Source organism: Dermacentor andersoni, chromosome 6 (genome assembly GCF_023375885.2).
Source record: "Dermacentor andersoni chromosome 6, qqDerAnde1_hic_scaffold, whole genome shotgun sequence".
In the NCBI taxonomy this organism is placed as follows: domain Eukaryota; kingdom Metazoa; phylum Arthropoda; class Arachnida; order Ixodida; family Ixodidae; genus Dermacentor; species Dermacentor andersoni.
Window position 1 is genome coordinate 31296940 of NC_092819.1, and position 20249 is coordinate 31317188.

At 46.1% G+C, this 20249-nt stretch overlaps 1 protein-coding gene across 2 annotated transcripts in view; it reads right to left on the reverse strand.

Annotated features, from left to right (window-relative positions):
- LOC126521487 (major facilitator superfamily domain-containing protein 6-like) overlaps positions 1-17565 on the reverse strand; it is a 42761-nt gene extending 25196 nt beyond the window's left edge. For both annotated transcript variants that reach the window (XM_050170201.3, XM_050170204.3), the window contains exon 1: positions 17208-17565. In XM_050170201.3, coding sequence (XP_050026158.1) covers positions 17208-17212 — 5 coding nt within the window. In that variant the 5' untranslated portion in view covers positions 17213-17565. The remainder of the gene's footprint in view (positions 1-17207) is intronic.
- Between the last annotated feature and the right edge of the window lie 2684 nt (positions 17566-20249).

Consider the following 20249-nt stretch of genomic DNA (forward strand, 5'->3'; position numbering starts at 1 on the left):
TATTGAGTCTCTACAACACCTCATGGCAGGAGGGAAATGTTCCTGACGAATGGAAAGTGAGCCGCCTGGTGCCAATATTGAAGCAGGGCAAATCCCCACTAGAGCTCAGCTCTTACCGCCCGATAGCGTTGGCCAGCTGTGTAGGAAAGATAATGGAACGGATGATCCTTGGCCGCCTGGAATGGTACCTTGAACACTACAAGATTTATCCGAGTTCCATGGCTGGTTTCCGACGTGACCGCTCTTCCATCGACAATGTAGTTGATCTCGTTTCATATGTCCAGCACGAAAGGTCCCGTAAACGTTTATCTGCAGCTTTATTCTTAGATGTGAAAGGGGCATACGATAACGTATTGCATGAGGCTATTCTCGACGCTCTTGTGACGGTTGGCCTAGGTGGCCGAGTATTTTTATGGATTGCAAGTTACCTATCTGCAAGATCATTCTATGTATTAACTGACGATGGCCCAACTACGCGACGCTATACCAGCAAGGGCGTTCCTCAAGGCGGTGCTCTCAGCCCGACGCTATTCAACCTCGCTCTTATTGGGCTTGCTGAACACTTGCCAACTACCACCAACATTTCAGTATACGCAGACGACATCTGTCTCTGGACTTCGGCAGTCACACGTCCTCAGATACGTGCACGGCTTCAGAGAGCGGCTACTTTGACAGCGAGCTACTTGTGTGAACAAGGTCTCAGCATATCGCCAGAAAAATGCGCCCTAGTGGCGTTTACTCGCAAACCAATGACGCCTTATGTCATCTCAATCAACGGGCGGACCATTTCCTATGTCAGAACCTACAGATTTCTAGGCGTAATTATACACCGAGACCTCTGTTGGAGCCCGCACGTGGCTTACATGAAACGACGCCTAACAGCAACCTCCCAGTTGTTTAAATACCTGACAGGAAAGACGTGGGGGATGTCAGTAGACGCAATGCTGAGGCTCTACAGAGCTCTCTTTCTCGGTTTTTTAAGATACAGTCTACCTGTACTGAACAACACCTGCAAGACAAATATTCGTATTCTGCAAGCAGCGCAAGCTCAAGCACTCAGAGTTTGTCTTGGTTTGCCGAGATGCACGTCAACTGAGGCAACTATTGCGATTGCTCGGGACCATCCAATGCAGACTCACATCACGGTGGAAACCCTGAGAACGCATATCAGACATTTGGCACGGGCCCCCTATCACCACCTTGCAACACTACCTTCAGACAGGCACCAAGCATCATTCTCAAAAACTATTGTCAAGTACAACGACAAACTTCCCTCGGGCTTCACCGCTGCATGTAAACCATCGATGCCCCCTTGGTGCCTTGTCAGCCCCACAGTCCATCTCAACGTGCCAGGAATCGGGAAAAAGTCTGAGCTGTCGTCGCCTGTGCTGAAACAACTGTCTCTGCTTCTTCTGCACGAGAGGTACGCAGACAGTGCACATATTTATACTGACGGTTCCAAAAACATCCAGTGTTCGTCCGGTGCTGCAGTCGTCCCAGAAAGAGGTATTACCATCAGCTTTAGGACTGACCACCCAACGACATCTACATCTGCGGAACTAGCTGCTCTTCGAGCTGCACTTTGTTTTGTCAATCGGGAACCACCTCGACAATGGTCAATTTTCAGCGACTCAAAGGCAGCCCTACAATCTGTACTATCAGCTCTGCGTCGCGGGCCATCTGAACAGCTCGTATTCGATATTAGATGCCTACTTCATACATCACATGAGAAAGGACATCACGTGACGTTTCAGTGGCTGCCAAGTCACTGCGGCGTCATCGGAAATGAAGACGCCGATAAAGCCGCTCGGACAGCTCTTGAAGACACACAGGAAGAGGCCATACCACTTTCACGTTCCGACGCAGCCAGCAGACTTCAAGTGCTTGCACAGGAGATCACGCTCTCTCTATGGTGCACACCAAGCAGCCAGACCAACCGCAGCGATCATCAACACGACCTGCCCTCCTTGATGCATCTCTGTATGCCAACCGGACTCCGCCGAAGTGAGGCCACCCTGCTTTATCGCTTATGGCTAGGGGTGGCCTTCACGAAATCTTACTCGTTTCGCATTGGAATGGCCGACAACGCTCTCTGCAATGCCTGTCTTTGCGAGGAGACGCTGGAACACATTCTGTGCGACTGTCCTGAATATAATGTTCAGAGACAGTCCATGGCGTCCGTTCTAGCGCACCTTGACAGTAGACCATTGTCAGTTGCAACCATTTTCACATATCGCCGACTGAAGACATCGCAGCTGAAGGCGACGAAGGGACTACTTCGGTTTATGAAGGATACGGGCTTGGACAAGCGACTGTGACAGTGATGTCACGTACCACACAAGAGTGACAGACTGTAACCAACGATGTGTGTGCCGTGTTATGTGCCCTCTATCTCTTCTCCCCATCTTTCATCCCCCCCATCCCCCTCCCATGTGTAGGGTAGCAAACCGGTTAGGCAAACCTGGTTAACCTCCCTGCCTTCCTTCTCCACTTTTTCCTTCCTTCCTTCCTTTGTTTTGTACGGTAATTAATCACTGTATTGAAAGTGGTGTCCTCCCCCCCCCCTCCCCGCAAAAAAAAATCAAATGTAGAGTGCGCACCCGTGGATTAATCGTGAGAGAATCCATACCTAGCGTAGGATTAAAAGGCTTAGAAAATAATACAAACTCATTCTCCCGTGTTTGCTGAGCCTAAAAAGATCTTTTCAGTGAAATTGGAAACAGCCAGGCGGAATTGTTAAACAATAATCTTCATGAATTTATGTCTGACCCGGATAAATTCTGGAGCCATTTAAGCGAAAGAAAAGAAGAGATAGATAAAATAAAAGTCAATAATAATTTTATTACAGAACCCAGAGTTATATGTGATAGTTTTAACAATTATTTCCAATCGGTTTTCTCAGAGTCAGGTAAGTATGAGCTTTACTAGCAGCCGAGAGGCTCGCCTCCCGCTTCCCACGTGGGAGCGGCCCGGTTCGTGAAGACTCACGATCTGCAGGACTTCGATAAAGTTTTACCATACCATACCATACTAGACGGTTTTTTTTTGCTCAGAGTACGATCTATCGATAACACGTGAGGGTGTCATGGCCATGCTGCTTAATTTAGGCGATAAAAAGTCTGTAGGCCCGGAAGGAATTCCCAATACCTTTCTAAGGCGTTACGTACAACAGTTAACACAGCAATTAACTAAAAATGCTTCCAGTCTATGTCTTCTGGTGAGGTTCCGGCCGATTGGCTTAAAGCTAGAGTCGTTCCCATACATAAAAAAGATCGTTTACTTGTCTCGAACTACATTGCCTATCTCTATTATTACTAGTTCCCGCTGTAAATTGCTCGAAAGCGTGGTCGCTAAATACATAAACAATTTTTTTGTCGCACAGAGCAGCACTGTCATGCCACCAACATGGTTTTCGTAAAGGCTTGTCCACAGTCACACAGCTCGTCACATCTGTGCATGATTTTTCGCGTATTTTGGATCTGGCGGGTCAGGTGGACGTACTACTTCTAGACTTCTGTAAGGCTTTCGAGAAAGTGCCCCATGGAAGGATATTGTTTAAACTGCAGCGAATAGGGCTACCCAGGTTCATTGCTCAGCGGATAAGTGCTTACCTGTGTAATCGAGAACAGTTTGTTGTTATAAAAAACTGTAAGGGCAGTGTGCTTCGTGTCAGCTCTGGTATTCCCCAGGGAAGCGTCCTGGGTCCGCTGTTTTTTATCATCTACGTGAATAATTTAGTCCATGTTGTACCCCAGGATGTAAGCATTGAATTATTCGCCAATGATTGTATTTAGTTTAAAGAAATATCCTCTGCATCCGATCGGAATGTATTACAGACAGCCTTTCTCGTTACCGATGAATGGTGTAGAGAGTTGGACATGGTGCTGAATTTTGAAAATACTGTTCTGGTACGCATTACGCGGAAGAAATATCCTGTCACTTTTCTCTATATTGTTCGCGATTGTCCAGTGGTTCATGTAGATAAATATAAATACTTAGGTATTAGTCTGAGCAGTAATCTTAATTGGACACCGCACATTAGAAGTATTTGTACTAAAGCGCTTCCTAAACTATGGTTTTTAATAAGGAAGATAAAAATACCCCTCTAGCATAAAACTTTATTTTATAAAGCTTTCGTTCTATTTAACTTAGGATATGTGGCAGTCATATGGGACCCTTTCACGAAAAAAACAAAGAGATATTACGCTCATTGAAAAGGTACAGCGCGGAAAGCAGTAAGATTCATATTTAGCAAGTATCGAGGTAGTGACTCACCTACTTCATTAATACAATTACATAACATTCCTTTGTTAGAAACACTAAGAAAAGTGAGTCGTTTAACATTCTTATACAAAATTATTTCGGGGAAAATCACACTAAATGTTTCATGTTGCGTTAAACCAGCCACAACAAAGAGAGAGAGAGAGAAAACATTTATTTGGACCATCGAGGTCAATGCTCTTGAGGTCGAGTGGGTGGTGTCCTCATTCCAGGACTCCACTGGCCATGGCTGATCGACGTACTTGCTGGACGAGAGCTTGTTGTTCCGCCAGGGTATCGCCGGTCAGCTGTACCTCCCACCACTCAAATGACGTGCTAGGCGTCTTTAAGTGTTGAGGTTTGCCCCCGCACCCCCACGAGATGTGAAAGAGTGTAGGGCGTATATCGCCGCACCAGGGGCAGATGCCGCGACACGCATGTGGGAACATTTTGCTGTATCTGTGTGGGTTTGGAAATGTGTTGGTCTGAATAAGTCTGAGAGCTACTGCCTCTTCAGTGCTGAGCTTTCTGTGAGGGGGAGGATAAATACTGCGGTTGAGTCACTGGGCCTCGAGTCGGTCGCAGTAGTTGGATGGCAGGGGCACGAAGGTAATGGGTCGGGATTGATGAGAAGAAAAAACTCGTAGTAAACACGATCATTCGTTAGCACCTGTATTTGCATGAACTAATGCCTAAAAATATAGTCATTTTGCCAGAGCAGTGACATACTGGAATTCGCTGCCACAGGAGCTTTCCGCAACTTGAAAATTACTTGATTAATGAATTGTGTTTTAATGTATTGAACTCTTGGTGCTGATGTTGTCGTTGTCACCATTGAATTTGTGTTTCTTTCGCCACTCCTGGTTAGACCGATATGTTGGTCCGCAGTATGTGTAAATAAATAAAATAAATAAATAAGACTTTGTCTACAACGTCATAGCAAAATATTTGCAGGCACTTTGGTGAATGTGTTTGGTATCGAAAACTCATATGTGCTGGTTTGTGGGGACTTAGCGCACATAACGTCATCTGTGGCAGTGAACATCATGATTCATGATTCCAGCAGAAACGTTATCGAGTGAGCAGCATAAGAATGTAATTTTTCTGTGTTAAATGACAGCTTTCCAACGTTCTTGCGCGGGTTTCGTTACTCAAGCTGTATAGATGTTACGCTCTGCTCATATGACCTTCTTGATGGCGTTGAATGGTCAATGGAGATAGAAACGCACGGCAGTGATCGTTTTCCGGTTCTGGTAAAATATCGTCTCATACGGAATGAAGGGACCCGACGCTACTCAGAATATACTAATTAGCAAAATTTCCCTCACTGCTTAACTAACTCATTGGGCGAAAATCCTAGCTTTCCAAGTTTTGCAGATATATTGTGTGTCTTACAATATCCGCCACAAAGCAAGTCATAGTCCCAAATGAATACGCTGCAGTTGACGAGTAATACGAATGCCTAAGTGCAATTAGAAGATGAGCAGAACGTGTTTACCGTCGCAGCGGAAAACTGGATGACTACAACATGTCAGCGAGAGTTCATCCAACTTCGCGCAGACGCTTACAGAAATTAGGTACGAGAAGATGCCGAGAATACTGCGCGTCGTTGTCTCCTTTCACTCCAGTTTCCAGAATATGATCAGTTGTCCGACCTTTTAGTGATGCACTTACCCAGAGGTATCCTTTCCGAGCCCTTGCCATAGTTCGAAACGCCCCGCAAACATCTGTTGCTGACGAATTCTGTTCAGACCAGGAATTACGATTACTTGCCTACAATTTGGAAATTCCACAGAACTAGCACAACAGAATGTTCTTGCGTGCTTTATGTAACAACACCTTCAACTTGATTGTGAGTTTGGCTTAGATGAAATGTGCTCTCACGTTATGCCGTACAAAGACAACTGCAGGCCTAGATGGCGTTACGTATAGGACGTTAAAGAACCTCGGTCCAGCAGGTAGAATGGATCTTCTGGACATATTTAATGATATCTGGATAAGAGAGACTCTTCCAGATTCGTGGAAATTGCTTCGTGTAATTCCAATACAGAAACCAGGAAAGACTCATTTTGTCTTGACTCATTCCAATTCATCAGTCTCACAAGTTCTTGTAAACTAATGGAGAACATAGTATACAGTCGACTGCAATTGTGGTGTGAACATAGAAATGTGCTTTCGAACTACATGACAGGTTTTCGACAAACACGGTGTACAATTGATGCAGTAGTAGGCATTATTACATGCGTCGAACATGAACGCATGTGTGTAAATGTGACAATCGCAGTATTCTTAGACATTTACAGAGCATTCGACATTGTGTCACATATACGTGCTTGCACGTATGTTAGAGCTTGGCCTACATGGCCGAACACTGCGATGGATATCAAAATTATTAAGCAAAATAAAAATATAAATGGAAACAATTGAAGGAGAGAGTAATTATCCCATCATAACGCAGGGCGTTCCGCAGGGCAGTGTTCTCAGTCCGTATTTATTCAACTCTGTCATGGCAGCCTTACAACAAAAACTACCGTCTAGCCGGCAGTGCTCTCTGTACGCAGATGGCATCTGCATGTGCGCCTCTGGATCTTAAATACAAGACATTCTAACAACGCTGCACGTGGGTCTTGATATTATGGATACCTTGCTAAAAGAAAGAGGCATGAGTCTGTCTTACGTAAAGACAGCCTACTTCCTTTCACTAGCCGACAGCTGAATAATTTCAAACTTACGCTTGAAGGGCAAACTTTGATATGCGTGAAGGCGCATAAATTTGTCGGCGTTATTCTTGACCGCCAGTTGCCGTGGGAGTCACATATCCGTGCAATTGAAAAGCAGACCAGTACTGTATTAAACGTACTTCGCCGACTTGCTGGTACAACATGGAGGGGGGGGGGGGGGTCAGTCTCTTCACTATTACAAGGTCATGACGCATTCATAAAACCAAAAATTGCTTATTCGGCACCTGTTCTCCATGGTTTACCACAAACTTCTGAGGAAGATCGTCAACGTTTACTGGCAAGGGGGCTGAGAGTGTGTTTTGGGGTCCCGCAGGCTACTGTTGCGTACTCCAGGGTAGCGTATCGTACTGCTGCCGAGTTGTAGCGACGCCTGCCTATCGAAGCTCGACCGACGTTACTGTTGGGTAGCGTGGCGTTGTCGGCGGGCTGCAGGCATCAGGTAGACCATGGCGACCAGGCAAGGACCAGACGATTTCTAGTGCGAAACTGGCGCGGTTTATTCAAAGGTTGGTGAAAGATGAAGAGAAGAGAATGAAGTGTTCTTAAAAAAAGTACATTTCGGAGCCCCTTAAATAGGCTCTCTACAATCGTGGGAGGGATCTTGCTTCCGTCGACGTCACGTGACCGGCACAGAGTCTGATTGGCGGGAAAGAGGGCACCTCCTCCTCCGGTTTTACTGAGCCTGCTTCAAGGAGGAGGGCATCCCGCCTCCGGTTATACCAAGGCTCAGGTCCGGGAATTGCAGACGCTTGTCCTTCTCTTTTGGGCGTTGCTGGTTCGCGGAAGTTCCCCTGTAGAGCTTGACAGTTCGAGGACAGGGTCCCTCTAAAGTCGCACACACACACACATACACACAAAAGAGGCCTGTAAACACTGCGGGGCTTCCGCCAGACCGGCAGACACTCGAGATGACCATGGCGAATTAGGAAGTCACGCTTCATTTCGACGAGGCATGGTGGGTGAAAGTCCTTTCTGCTCGAAGTGCCAACCGTAATAGAAGTCACGCTTCATTTCAACGAGGCATGGTGGGTGAAAGTCCTTTCTGCTCGAGGTGCCAACCGTAACAGGAGAAGTCACGCTTCATTTCGACGAGGCAAGGTGGGTGAAACTCCTTTCTGCACGAGGTGCTAGACGCCAGCCGTAACACTACCTCGAGATCTCTAGTAATTGCTGAAGGTCGTCACCCACCTTTTTCATTCATCCGAACGGATGAAACATGCCGACATATGTTTATCGCATCTTAACTCAATACGAGAGGCATTCATTAAACCTCGCGCTTAACGAACGAAACAGAAGCAAAATTCCCGGTGCTGTTCAAGAACATAAAACATTATTACTGAGCTTTGATGTATGCAAAGTGGATTTTAGTTACCCTCCTTGGATATTAACAAGTCCTAAAATAGAATTGTCGGTCGGTGGAATTATATCTAAGAAAGACATGTTCGTGGTAGCCGCACAGTAACTGCCACCCCCTATTCAAAATTTACTTACTATATCCGCAGTACATCTACGTGTATACAGACGGTTCGTGTCATAAAAATTTCTTCTGCTTCAGCATTCATCGTTCCACATCTGGTGCTAGAGCAAACATTTAAATAATCCCGAAGGACATCTTCCACCGTGGCAGAACTGTTCGGAATCCTGTGTGCTTTGCGTTTCATAACATCAGTAAAGAATGCGTAAAAATGGGTTATTTCTAGCCATTCACAAGGCGCCCTCGCATTGTAACAAAACAATAAGGAAAATTCTTTGAACACTTTGCTGTTGTATGAGACGCTCAAAGAACACACAAAAGCAAGCGCAATGAATCACGTAATTGCATTTCAATGGAAGCGAGGACACTGCAGTATCATTGGTAACACTACACCGGACACAGCTGCGAATCGGACGCACAGTAACGCAGAGACAATTAATCTTCATCTTTCGCGCAATGAAATCCTTTTGCTCCTGAGACAGATATCCTGCCGTCTCAGCAAAACTGCCTGGTTTGATCAGCAATCTAAGAAATCGGAGTTACACTTTATAGACCCATGTATAAACCCATCAATTTCGTCAAATCTGAGAGAAAACAAAAACATTCGAAATATTAGTGCACCGCCTGCGGCTTGGTACTGCATTTACGCGACACCTTTTATACAGGATAAAACGAGCCTCCAATTCGCAGTGTTGTTGTGGCCGTCCATTCAGACGAAGACGAAAATCACCTCCTCCTCGAGTGCACAAAATATGCTTCACCAGGAAGGGTATTGCACAAAAGTGAAAAATGGGCGAGTTGGTTTGGAAGCACGGCTAAATTCAGTGCGCGAACTACTGGGACACAAGCTAAGGCCCAAGAAAAGACGGGACACGGCGAAAAATCAAGACACGGTATTGCAAGCAAACTTGTTGCTATTAGATAAAAGACCATTCACACAAAAAAGATACTTGGTGCATAGCCAACAGCGGGCCTTCAGAAAAGGGCAATTCTTGTTTTAAAAAAGAGAGGTTTTCGACGACAAATATTTTGGAGAAATATAAAATTTCAATTTATCCTAATAAGCTAAATGAGTGATATAAATGTTGTTTTGTGTTCAAAATTGATTTACATGGTGATCGTATTTTTTACGCTATGTGTTCGGAGTTTTGCGGTGCAATTACTTGTGTTCTGTATTTTGCCTTTTCAAAATATTTGACTTTATATATGCGTATGTGTACTGAACTCATGCAGAAAACTTTGCGATTTATTTACTGTTGCACTTCGTTTTATTCATCTGATGTTCTACTAAGTGCCATATTGTGTGATATTATTTGCTCTTCTTGTGCATATTTGTTTCCTTTGCTAAATGACAAGGAGTAGCCGGTGCCACCATAAAGGCGCCAACCTCTCCTATTCATCATTTCAATAAAAAAAAAGGGGGGAGGGGAGATAAAGTGCACCACGTACTACACTCACCTAGTTGGTACTTCGAGCGAGAAAGGAACTGTTAGCGTGATCCTGACAGATATCAAGCTCTTAATTACGGGAGTAAAGCCGAAGAAAACCAACGAAACGCGTACTACAAGGTGTACAAATGGCCGCCGTCAAAAGTTCAATGTGCCGAGCAGCATAACCATCTTTATTTTCCCTTCCTTTTCCTTTAGCGCAGCGCAGCAGGCTGGAGAGATTTACATTGAAGAGCGACCCCCGTCCCCAACCTCTCTGCGTCTTCTCAAATTAACTATCATGTAAAGTCTTGCGTATATCTTGTCTTATCTTGCCCCAACGTGTTCCATCTTATCATCTGATATCCTATCGACACTCAATACACACAACATCGTGAAACAGGGGCGCGGGATTTACATCGAACAGCTACCCCCGTCCGCAACCCCTCTGCGTCTTCTCAAATTAACTATCCTATACTATTCTTGCGTATATCTTGCCTTATCTTGCCCCACCGTGTTCCATCTTATGCTCTGATATCCTATCCACACCTAGTACACACGAAATCGTGAAACAGGGGCGCGGTGTCCTCGGGCGATCACTTTCGCGAGATTTCGCGAGACTCGGCGCGAAACACGGACGAACGACAGCGCTCCCCGCGCTGTCCGAAGATCGCGAGCTTTTTGACAGCGCCGGAAACGCTGTCCGCCTCCGGTGCCGAGTCGAGCGAAAATCTCGCGAAAGTGATCGCCCGAGGATATACCGTCCCGGAGTTTCGCTTCAGCGCTTGTTCCTGCTCGTTCGCGTTCCCGTACGTCGGAAGCTAGCGCACCATTGCTCGAGTTCCTGGTGAGAATCGCGGGCCCGCTTGCCCGCCGCTTCGATTCGGCCGCGATCGATTCTCGAAGCCGCTAGAAAATAACGCTCCGTCTCGGCGAGGTCACCCGCGCACAGCGGCAGCAGGAGTGCGGACGCACGGACGAATGTTTGCGACACGCATAGCGACGCGACACACAAAGGCGCGCACGCGGCGCACAGCTGGTGCGGCTTGCGACGCGGCAGTCGATGTTGCGACAGAAACGGCACGGAGCGCTCTTTTGAATTCATCGAGGATCCCCCCGCTATGTCAGCGGGACGTCCACCATTGTAACAACGTTTCATTTCTCTTTCCTTTGCAGGTGCGTAAATAAAAAGGAACTATTGCCTGGAGGTATTGTGTGCGTTTTATGTAACAGAATTTTTATAACTCGACGGAAACATATACGTCGCACAATTATACTGCTTGAGCTAGATTATTCTACGAGGTGGACGTTATTTACGCGAGAAATCGAAATGCATAACCGACGAATTGGCGAAATGTAGCCAAAACGAGAACAAGGTGAAAGCAGGAGCCAACGTTTAGACTAGTGGACTTGTCTTCTTCAAGGCTACATATGCTTTCCTCGCCGCAGTATATTTAGGTGGGGTTTTTCTAAAGGGGAGAAGGCGTAAGGTGGGTGGTTGCGACAACGAGCGAATGTGTGTTAGCGGGGAGGGTGTCGAATTGAGAATAAAGGAGTGCTGTGCACAAGGCCAGTGGCACGGCCGTCTGTCAGCCGGCCTGTCAAGGGCGTGCACAGCAGCCCTCTATTACCTGTTTCGCTGGTGGTCGTGGCGAAACGGGTAATAGTGGGCTGCTGTGCACGCCGTTGACACGCCGGCTGGGATATCTCGACTCCTCTGGGTACTGTACAGGTCAGTATAGAATTATTCCGCTGCTTTTACTATATCTTCGAGATTACTGATGATATTATCCTGCTTATCTTTCAACGCATACATCTTGGTTTGTCTTATGCCAAGTTTCCTTCTCACTGATTTAAGGCTGCTTCCATTTTTTACGGCTTCTTCAGCCTTTCTCACGTTATAGTTTCGAATATCACTTATTTTTGCCTTGTTGATCAGTTTTGACAGTTCTGCGAATTCTATCTTATCTCTTGAGTTGGACACTTTCATTCTCTGTCGTTTCTTTATTAGGTCCTTAGTTACTTGGGAGAGACAGCCTACTGATTGCATTGGCGCCTTGCCTCCCACTTCAATTGCTGCCTCTGAAGCCAGCCTAATTACGGCTTCATTCATTACCTCTATGTCATCTTCATCTCTCTGTTCTAAGGCTGCATATTTGTTTGCAAGTACAAACTATCGCATACTATCAGAAGTAAACAACAACAAAAGTTTGCGAAACAATTCAAAATCAAGTGGTCAATACAAGTTTTGTTTTCGGATTCGCCGCGGAAGCCTCCATTATACAAACTGCGATTTTTTGCTTGTAGTCTCTCTCTCTCTCTCTCTCTCTCTCTCTCTCTCTCTCTCTCATTTAGTGTTTTTGAGTTTGGTCTTGTAGCAGTTAAGTCTTTTACGCCAAAACGTGTGATGTTTTCCTTGCAGCATTTCCTTTACATGTGTCTACGCACTGTTAAGAACGGCCAGTTGCGACAGTGGCCGCAACCTTCCTGGAGCGCCGCCGCCAACCTCTAGCCACGGCGGGACTAAGTCGACTTTGTGTCGGGAACAATACGCGCGTCCTCCACTCTCCGTCGCTTCAGCTAGGATGCGTTTGACGAAGCAGGCTTTGTGCTGAAACCGCCACCGTTACGCTCTAGCCTCGTCGCCGTTGTGACTGAATGAGTTCGACGGGCCAACTATTGTTACCGAATCCACCAACGCGGACCTGATCTGCTATGAGTGGGGGAGTTGCCGCGGGAACGTCGTCGGAGACCTCTTCCCACGCGCCGACCAAGACGCAAGGCAATGGCTACCCGAGCGCACTGCGAGGGTCCGCTCCGAGTTCTACGAAATTCGTGTGATGTCGGTTTCGAACCGAGGACCTGTGTGTGTGTGTGTGTGTAAACCGTCCCACGGAGAGGCAGCGTGTTTACGATGACTGGACGAACGTTTCCGCCACCTTGGAATCGGGGGAGGACCGAGTGTTTATAAACGGCTGTTGCGCGGATGCTCGATACACTTTCTTAAGCAGTCATGTTAGACTGAGTCACTCTCTCAAGCAGTCGTGTTAGACTGACGTACTTTCTTAAGCAGTCATGCTAGACTGATGAACTGCACGTAAATACTGTAAATAAACCCATATTCCTCGTTCTCGATGAGAAGCAGTCCTTCCCTTCATCAACGTCCTCAGCGTGGATAAGTTGGACGACGGCATGGGCCAGCTACCTTCTAATTCATGCCCGACTCCAATCTTGACAACGGATCACGAGCAATGGGATTGAGCACCCCAATCCTAACAGCACACAGAACCTTCAGCAGCTTTTCTTCTTCTTCTTCTGCTTTTTGTCTGTTTTGCATAACCATTAATTAAGCGTTATCGGAAAGGTAGTCATACAGCAGCCATTCTTTCTGTGAATACCTGTTTGTAGCCAGGCTCTTTACAATTGCAGATCGCGTGGTTAAAACTAATCTTTTGTCTCTGATAGTGAGCAGCCTTTTTTTTTTTGCGCTAGTCTGTACATGCTAGCGTACAAACGCAGCAGTAGTTTTGTGGCTTTGCACATTGCAGACTGGCACGAGGCCACGGCATCAGGAACGTCCCTTCTATGAAAGGCATGTCATATAATTTCCCTAAACACTCCCAAAGGACAAGCCTCTGACCGCCGTATGATGGGCAGCCACACAGGAAGTGTTTTAAGGTTCTTTCTATGCCACAAGTGTAAAAATTAACACTGGCACAAGAAGGACTGTCGTCGAAGCCAACGTTTCAACAATGGGATTCGTCCTCGTCAGGGCACTGCCCAATGGCGCCATGCAATGGGTCTGCACCATACTGCGGTTCGTATAACGACTTATGGGGGCCAACTACGGCGGCTTGTGACAAAATGAGCGAAACGGTGAATTATGTCCTTAATAGGCAGCTTTTATAGAAATAGCGGGCTCAACGTACACTAAAAGTAACATCAGCAGTACTTTCAGTAGTTCTATTACTCCCGACAGTCATCCGATGGCTATGGCAATGACATTTATGATGATATTACGCCCGTAAGCCACTGCGAATCCATTGTGGTATCCATGCGCCACCGACGCCTTTCCGCAGGCCGACGGAAAGACGTCTCGGCTACCCTATACATCCGGCATTCGCACTGTCGGACGGTTGCGTGTTGTGTATTTGGGTTTCTTGTATTTGCGCGCTGTCGTTGCGCTCTTTGTCTTGTCTTCTTTTCTCACGTGATCCGAATCGGTGGGATACTGCATTCCTTGCACGGGCAGACGTCGTATGCCTTACGGTGACTACTGCCAGTGCTTCTGGTGACTGTTAATTGACCGATTGACTGTCACTCGACCATCCATGACAAGCAACAACACTACTGGACTTTGTATGTAACTAGGAAGGCGGTGTCAGATTACGCCCAGCGCTGACGAATCAGGAGTCAGGCTTGCAGCGCTTCCTGATTATGGTGATGACCTCCGAAGAGTAATGAGGCTATGCAAAGGAACGAGATATCGACGGACCCATTGGCGGAGCACGTCAACCAATGCCTGTCGCGCAACAAGTGAGGCATTGTGGCGGACGCTGTTTCTGAAATGTGAAAGCAAATAAAAAATGATCGTCAACAATTAGGCTTCGTGCCTTGTGTGTGCGTGTGTGCATATGCGTGCGTGCGATTTATATACCACTTCCGGTAATGAGGCATTTGGTTGTTCGTCAGCGCTTTGTCCTGTGGTCTTTTTCAGTGTCCTTGTTGTGCTATTAAAAATTCTGTGTTTAACAGTTCCACGAAAGTTCACTGCTCGCAGAGCTAGGCTAATCGTTCTCATTTCATTGAATGAATGAATGAATGAATGAATGAATGAATGAATGAATGAATGAATGAATGAATGAATTTCACCTTAGTTTGATTCAGATGTGGTCTGATTTCAGCTTTAGCATGATTATTAAGTACCGAAACATTTGGCCTGCGCTCCATGTGCGTGTGGTCACCGCACACGACGGCGGCGACTATACAAAAGGTGTCACGACGCCGTAATCGGACGATCAGTGACGCAGACGTCAGCAGACGTCAGCCGACGTCAGCAGTGAGTGGCGTTTGCTGTGGAATCTGAGAAGGCTACCCCCGCCAACCACAGCGCCGGCGTCCTATGTCTGTTATGTCTACACTCTCCTCTCTCCCGTTTCTCACGATCTTCCGCATGGATAGTCCGCACTGTGCTGCCCGTCTGTACAGCCCTAAAGAGCATGCGCGTACTAACATTCTCCCGCGCGCGCACACACACACGCACACCCACCGCGGTTAGCTCAGTTGCTATGGGGTTCTGCTGCAGAACACGAGATGGAGGGTTCGACTCCTTACCGCATCGGCCGTCTTTGAATGAGGGCGGAATGCAAATACGCTCGTGTAGTTCGATTTAGGTACACTTTAAAGAAACCCACGAAACTTGATAGCCCAAGTATTACTTGGGCTTCAAAAAAGTGTAATCTTCTCAGCTGTAATTTCTTGCAGCTAAACCGCAGCTGTTCATTGTTGTACAAACACTTCAAGCTCTTCAGGTGGCTTTATAGCCTTGGCTTCCCCATTGTAATAATGTCAATCTACTTCTAGCAAGATGATTAGTCGTGTCCGGCATGAGCCGAAGATACTCGTCGCATTAAAGCCAAATGCCTGAAACTTACTTTACTCCAGGCATTTCTAGAACGTTGGGCTCAAAAATGGAACAATGATGGCTGCGGTGGGAACCAGCTGGCAAAACAACAAAAATAGTGATGCGGCCGGCATGGTCGATCGCTTGATTTGGCTTCGTCGAGCACCCCTATGAGAATGCCAATTTAAACAAACCTGCTCACGTCTTTGGATATGGCACATTGCATCGCTTAGCGACCCTTCGAAAAAAAGAATGTATCTAGAGTCGCTCCCCGATAGACAGCGTACCTGGCATAGCCCGGATGCGGAGTTAGTTGCTTTGAATGTTTGAAGGTCGCTCCCAACTGCAGTTTTCAAGATGTTCAAAGAGAACGTATATATTCAAGGAGTTCTGAGAGCGCTTAAATATCCTTTTCTATATCCAGGGGTTTTCAAGGACTTCAAGGAGGTGTAAGAGCCCTGAATAGGTGTGAGGGCCGGTGAGGTTGAGTGGACGTGAGTATGAACGTGGCTGCGATGCGAGCGAGTGCCGGAGATTAGAATTCGAGGCGAATGTGAGCGTGATTGGGTGCCGGTATGTGTGAATGGAAGCGACTATGAACGCTACCGGACCATCAGAGCTACAGACCGCGGGCCAAGAGCAGGGAAGCGTAGTCGAGGACGGCAGAAAACTAGGCAGTGTGATGAAATGAGAAAATTTGCAGGCGCAAGTAGGAATAAGAGCAAGGCAGGGGTAATTCAAGATCGCTGGGAGAGGCCTTCGTACTGCACTGGACGTAAGAAAGATGATGATGATGATGAACTCTAGCGAGTGTTGGTGAGCAGCAGTTAGGAACGTGAGTGAGTACCAACGAATGTTAGTGAGCATATATATATATATATATATATATATATATATATATATATATATATACGTTTCTTCAATATGGCCGTGTTCCCTATACCAGTGAAAATATAATTCTATACATGGACGCCTATGGGAGTTTAATGATGACCGGCGTGACCGGCGGTTCTCGTTCCTACAGCCGTTAGGCCACAATGTGAGGATTCACTATAATGAGGCCGGTTCTACTGTACTTGCTTTTGTCATAGCGCTACAACTTTTGTCGTGAGACGTTGCGCAAGATTTTCATATCTCGCGATCTTTTCGTTTATTGGTTAAGCACAATATGCAAATATACCCATATAGACAAGTGCTAACGGCGCTGATACATGGCAAAATACTGTTTGAATCAGCCACTAGAATTTTGTAATGTTCTTTACAAAATCCTATCTTGCAACGTACGTGGCGTGGTGCCGTGATCAAATGTGGAAACTATATGATCCGAGATATTAGAAACAGAGCCTCCGAGATACAACACCGCAGCGTAGTTATGCTCTTTTCCTGGAGATGGCAGCACCGATCCATTTAGACTTCGAAATACGAAATTCGAACGAAGTGCCAGCTGGCACGTTTCACGCGTGCCTCTCGCGAGCTTTCTTAACATGTTGAACACGTTCGCCGCGGCTGGAGTAATGCGCACTGTAAACAGGTAATTTCTCGCGTCATAATTTTCTGTTATGACGGCGGTGACGCTAAAATATTTTAACAGTCCATAGATCATGAAAACTGCCGGCGTCCATTCGAACGTGGCAAAAGGCCTAGCTAATAGCGGAGGCGCACAGTGGCACCGGCATGCTTACCTCATTAGAGGGTCTGTGCTGGACTGTACGAGTCTTCTAACAGGGATCTCCGGGCAGGCAGCAGTCAAGAACTGTTCTCAGTACAGTGTGAGCAGTTCATCAAGGCAGCAGGTACATCAAATTACGGCGACGACAAGCAGCGGAAAAGCGAGCATCCACGACGCTTCTATGCTGCATATATCGATCGCGAGCGAACGTCAGCGTCGACGTGCTGGTTCATGTAATCACGGCGCAAACTGGGCTCACTCTTACGACGAATGTGTTGCGCGTGGGTGTAGTAATGCGTGTGGAAGGTTCGTTTCGCCGTTGACGACTTCGTTGCACTGTCACAAACCGGTCATTCATTGAATCCCGTAGGTGCCGGCATCAAAATGAGCGCTACAAGTGACATCCGTTTCTTGTAGATGGCAGCACGTATTCATCTTAGATGAAGGCGGTGCGGCCGTGTGTATTTACAATTGCGAGGTGCGCTTCATTATTGCTTTCAAATAAGAGTTAAAGCGTGCGCTCGATGTTCATGACCTTTATATTCTTCGTCGCGGCTGCAATCTTAAGTTTTATCAATAGGAAATTAAGAGAAGCTCTTGGAGCTGCGGGACGAGGGTTATGCAGTAACCATGCACGGGAAAGTATATCTGAGGTCTCCCCGATAAAGTTCTAGTTCTACTCACCGCTCTGACTGTGGGACAGGAAGTGAAGGCAACGCTTTCGTTTTTTATTGTGAAGGAGGAGGAAAAGAAGTAAGGAAAGGTATGGAGGTCAAACAGACTCACGTTCGATTTGCTACCCCACGCGGGGGAAGAGGGGGTTTAAGGGATAAAAAGATAGAACTTAAGCGGAAGCTTCAGCTCGGGTGCTCCTATCTAAATACATGTAAAAGGAGAATTCATTTTTCTCCGCAACCACTGCACCCAATTTGACAAGGTTTGTTGCATTTAAAAGAAAAACTTAAAATCTAGTGACTGTTGGTTTCGGATTTTTGAGTTATGTCGTCAAGTTTTTATTAAAAATTGGCAAAAATCTAAAATATTCAGAAAACGAAACTATCTAGTTTACAACTCTGTAACTCAACAACAAAAAATGATAATACAATTCTGTGAATTGCATACAATAGTACATCTAAAGCGGACAAAATTGATATGTCACTCATGAATCTAAACAAATTTAGTAATATGGAAATACAGCTTTTGCAGAACCCTTGTAACCAACATAACAAATTCACGTATGATGTAAAATGACATGCCAAATTTGTCCGCTTTGAATGATCTATTGGATGCCGCTTACAGAACTGCGATATCTACTGTTGATGCAGAGCTATGAATTTGAAAACTTCATGCTTCTATTTTTTTCAAACTGTCGGATATTTAAAATATTTTTAAACAAAATTCAAGCCCTAAATCGAAATTCGGCTTCAAACAGTCACTAGAATTTAGCTTTCTCTCTCAAATGCAACAAATTTCATTAAAATCGGTCCAAGGGTTGTCTCAGAAAAACGTTTTTGCATTTTACATGTATTTGAATAGACGGCGTCGGAGATGGGCCCGAGCTAAAGCTTCCTCTTAAGAGGAAGCTTTAGCTCGGATTCTCCTATCTAAATACATGTAAAAGGAGAATTCGTTTTTCTCGGCAACCACTGCACCAAATTTTGCGAGGTTTGTTGCATTTAAAAGAAAAACTTGAAATCTAGTGACTGTAGGTTTCGAATCTTTTATTTAGATTGTCAACTTTTTAAAAAGAGGTTGTCAAAAATTTTTTTTTAGATACGAAGCTATCAAGTTTACAGCTCTGTAACTCAGCAATGAAAAATGATATGACAATTCTGTTAATTGTGTCTAATAGTACATCTAAAGCGGACAAAATTTATATGTAACACATGAATCTCAAAAAAGCTTTAGTAATACGGAAATACAGCTTTTGTAGAACCCTTGTACACAACGTAACATATTCACGTAAGATATAAATTGACATATCAAATTGCCCACCTAGTGGATTGTCCATTTCAGCCTCCGCTCATTGTCTGGAGGCGTACAGGTGCCTCCAGACCAGCCTATCAGCACTCCAGCAGCAGCAGCCCCCCCCCCTTTTTTTTTTTCTGGTAGTATGTAAAACGGACCGGGACGATTGAAATGGGTAACGATGATGGCATCGTGTAGTTTTATTGAATGCTTCAACAGCCAATTGGCGGGAATGATAGCCATAAAGCGCTACTGCATCAAAAGGAACACCCACCACTATGGACAATGACCGCGGACTCCTCCGCGTCGAGGCAAGAGGATTATCAAGAGGTTATCCTAGGCGAAAAAGGTTTTCTGGTGCTCCATAGTCTGGCGACTTTCGTTCGTTATAAGAAGACCAGAAAAGCATGAAGGAACGGTAGCAGCTGTAAAAACATCTCTTTTGAGGGGATGGCCTCAATTCCTGCGAGGACATGGGGTAAAAATATCGCCGCGCTCTTCTGTTCACAGCAGGGAGTCCAAACCGGCTTCCCAGATGTAAAAGAGCTGCGTGCGATACGAGGTGCCATTGAGCCACGTGAGTAGGTCATTTTAGTCTTGTGTTCGATCCTTGGCTTGGGTGGCATGGTGAAGTCTAACATATGCTGTAGCAGGAAAAGCCCGCAGTAAGTGGAGAGAGAGAGAGAGAGAGAGAGAGGGAGGGAGGGAGGGAAGACGGAAAGGCAGGGAGGTTAACCAGACTGAGTCCAGTTTGCTACCCTACACGTGGGGAGGGGAATGTGGAGTGAAAGAGAGAGGGAGAACATGTATTCGGGCTTATCGTCTTAACGGCAAATGGTACAGCTGAGGGTCGATTTGAGGCATCCATTAGCCCTGTTTAACAAAAGGGCCTTCCTGTCTACCATGTATGGCAGCGTTTGGGTCGTCTGATGATGCAAAGAACAACCGCAGCACCTAATGTAGCCACAAGACTATATGAGCAAGGCAGCGGGCTTGGCACGGAGGTCTAGGAGCGTACAGCGCTTTCCATATCGGTAGAAAGAAGTCGGACAGGTGTCTAAAGGAACCTTGCATTGGCGTTTTGGGG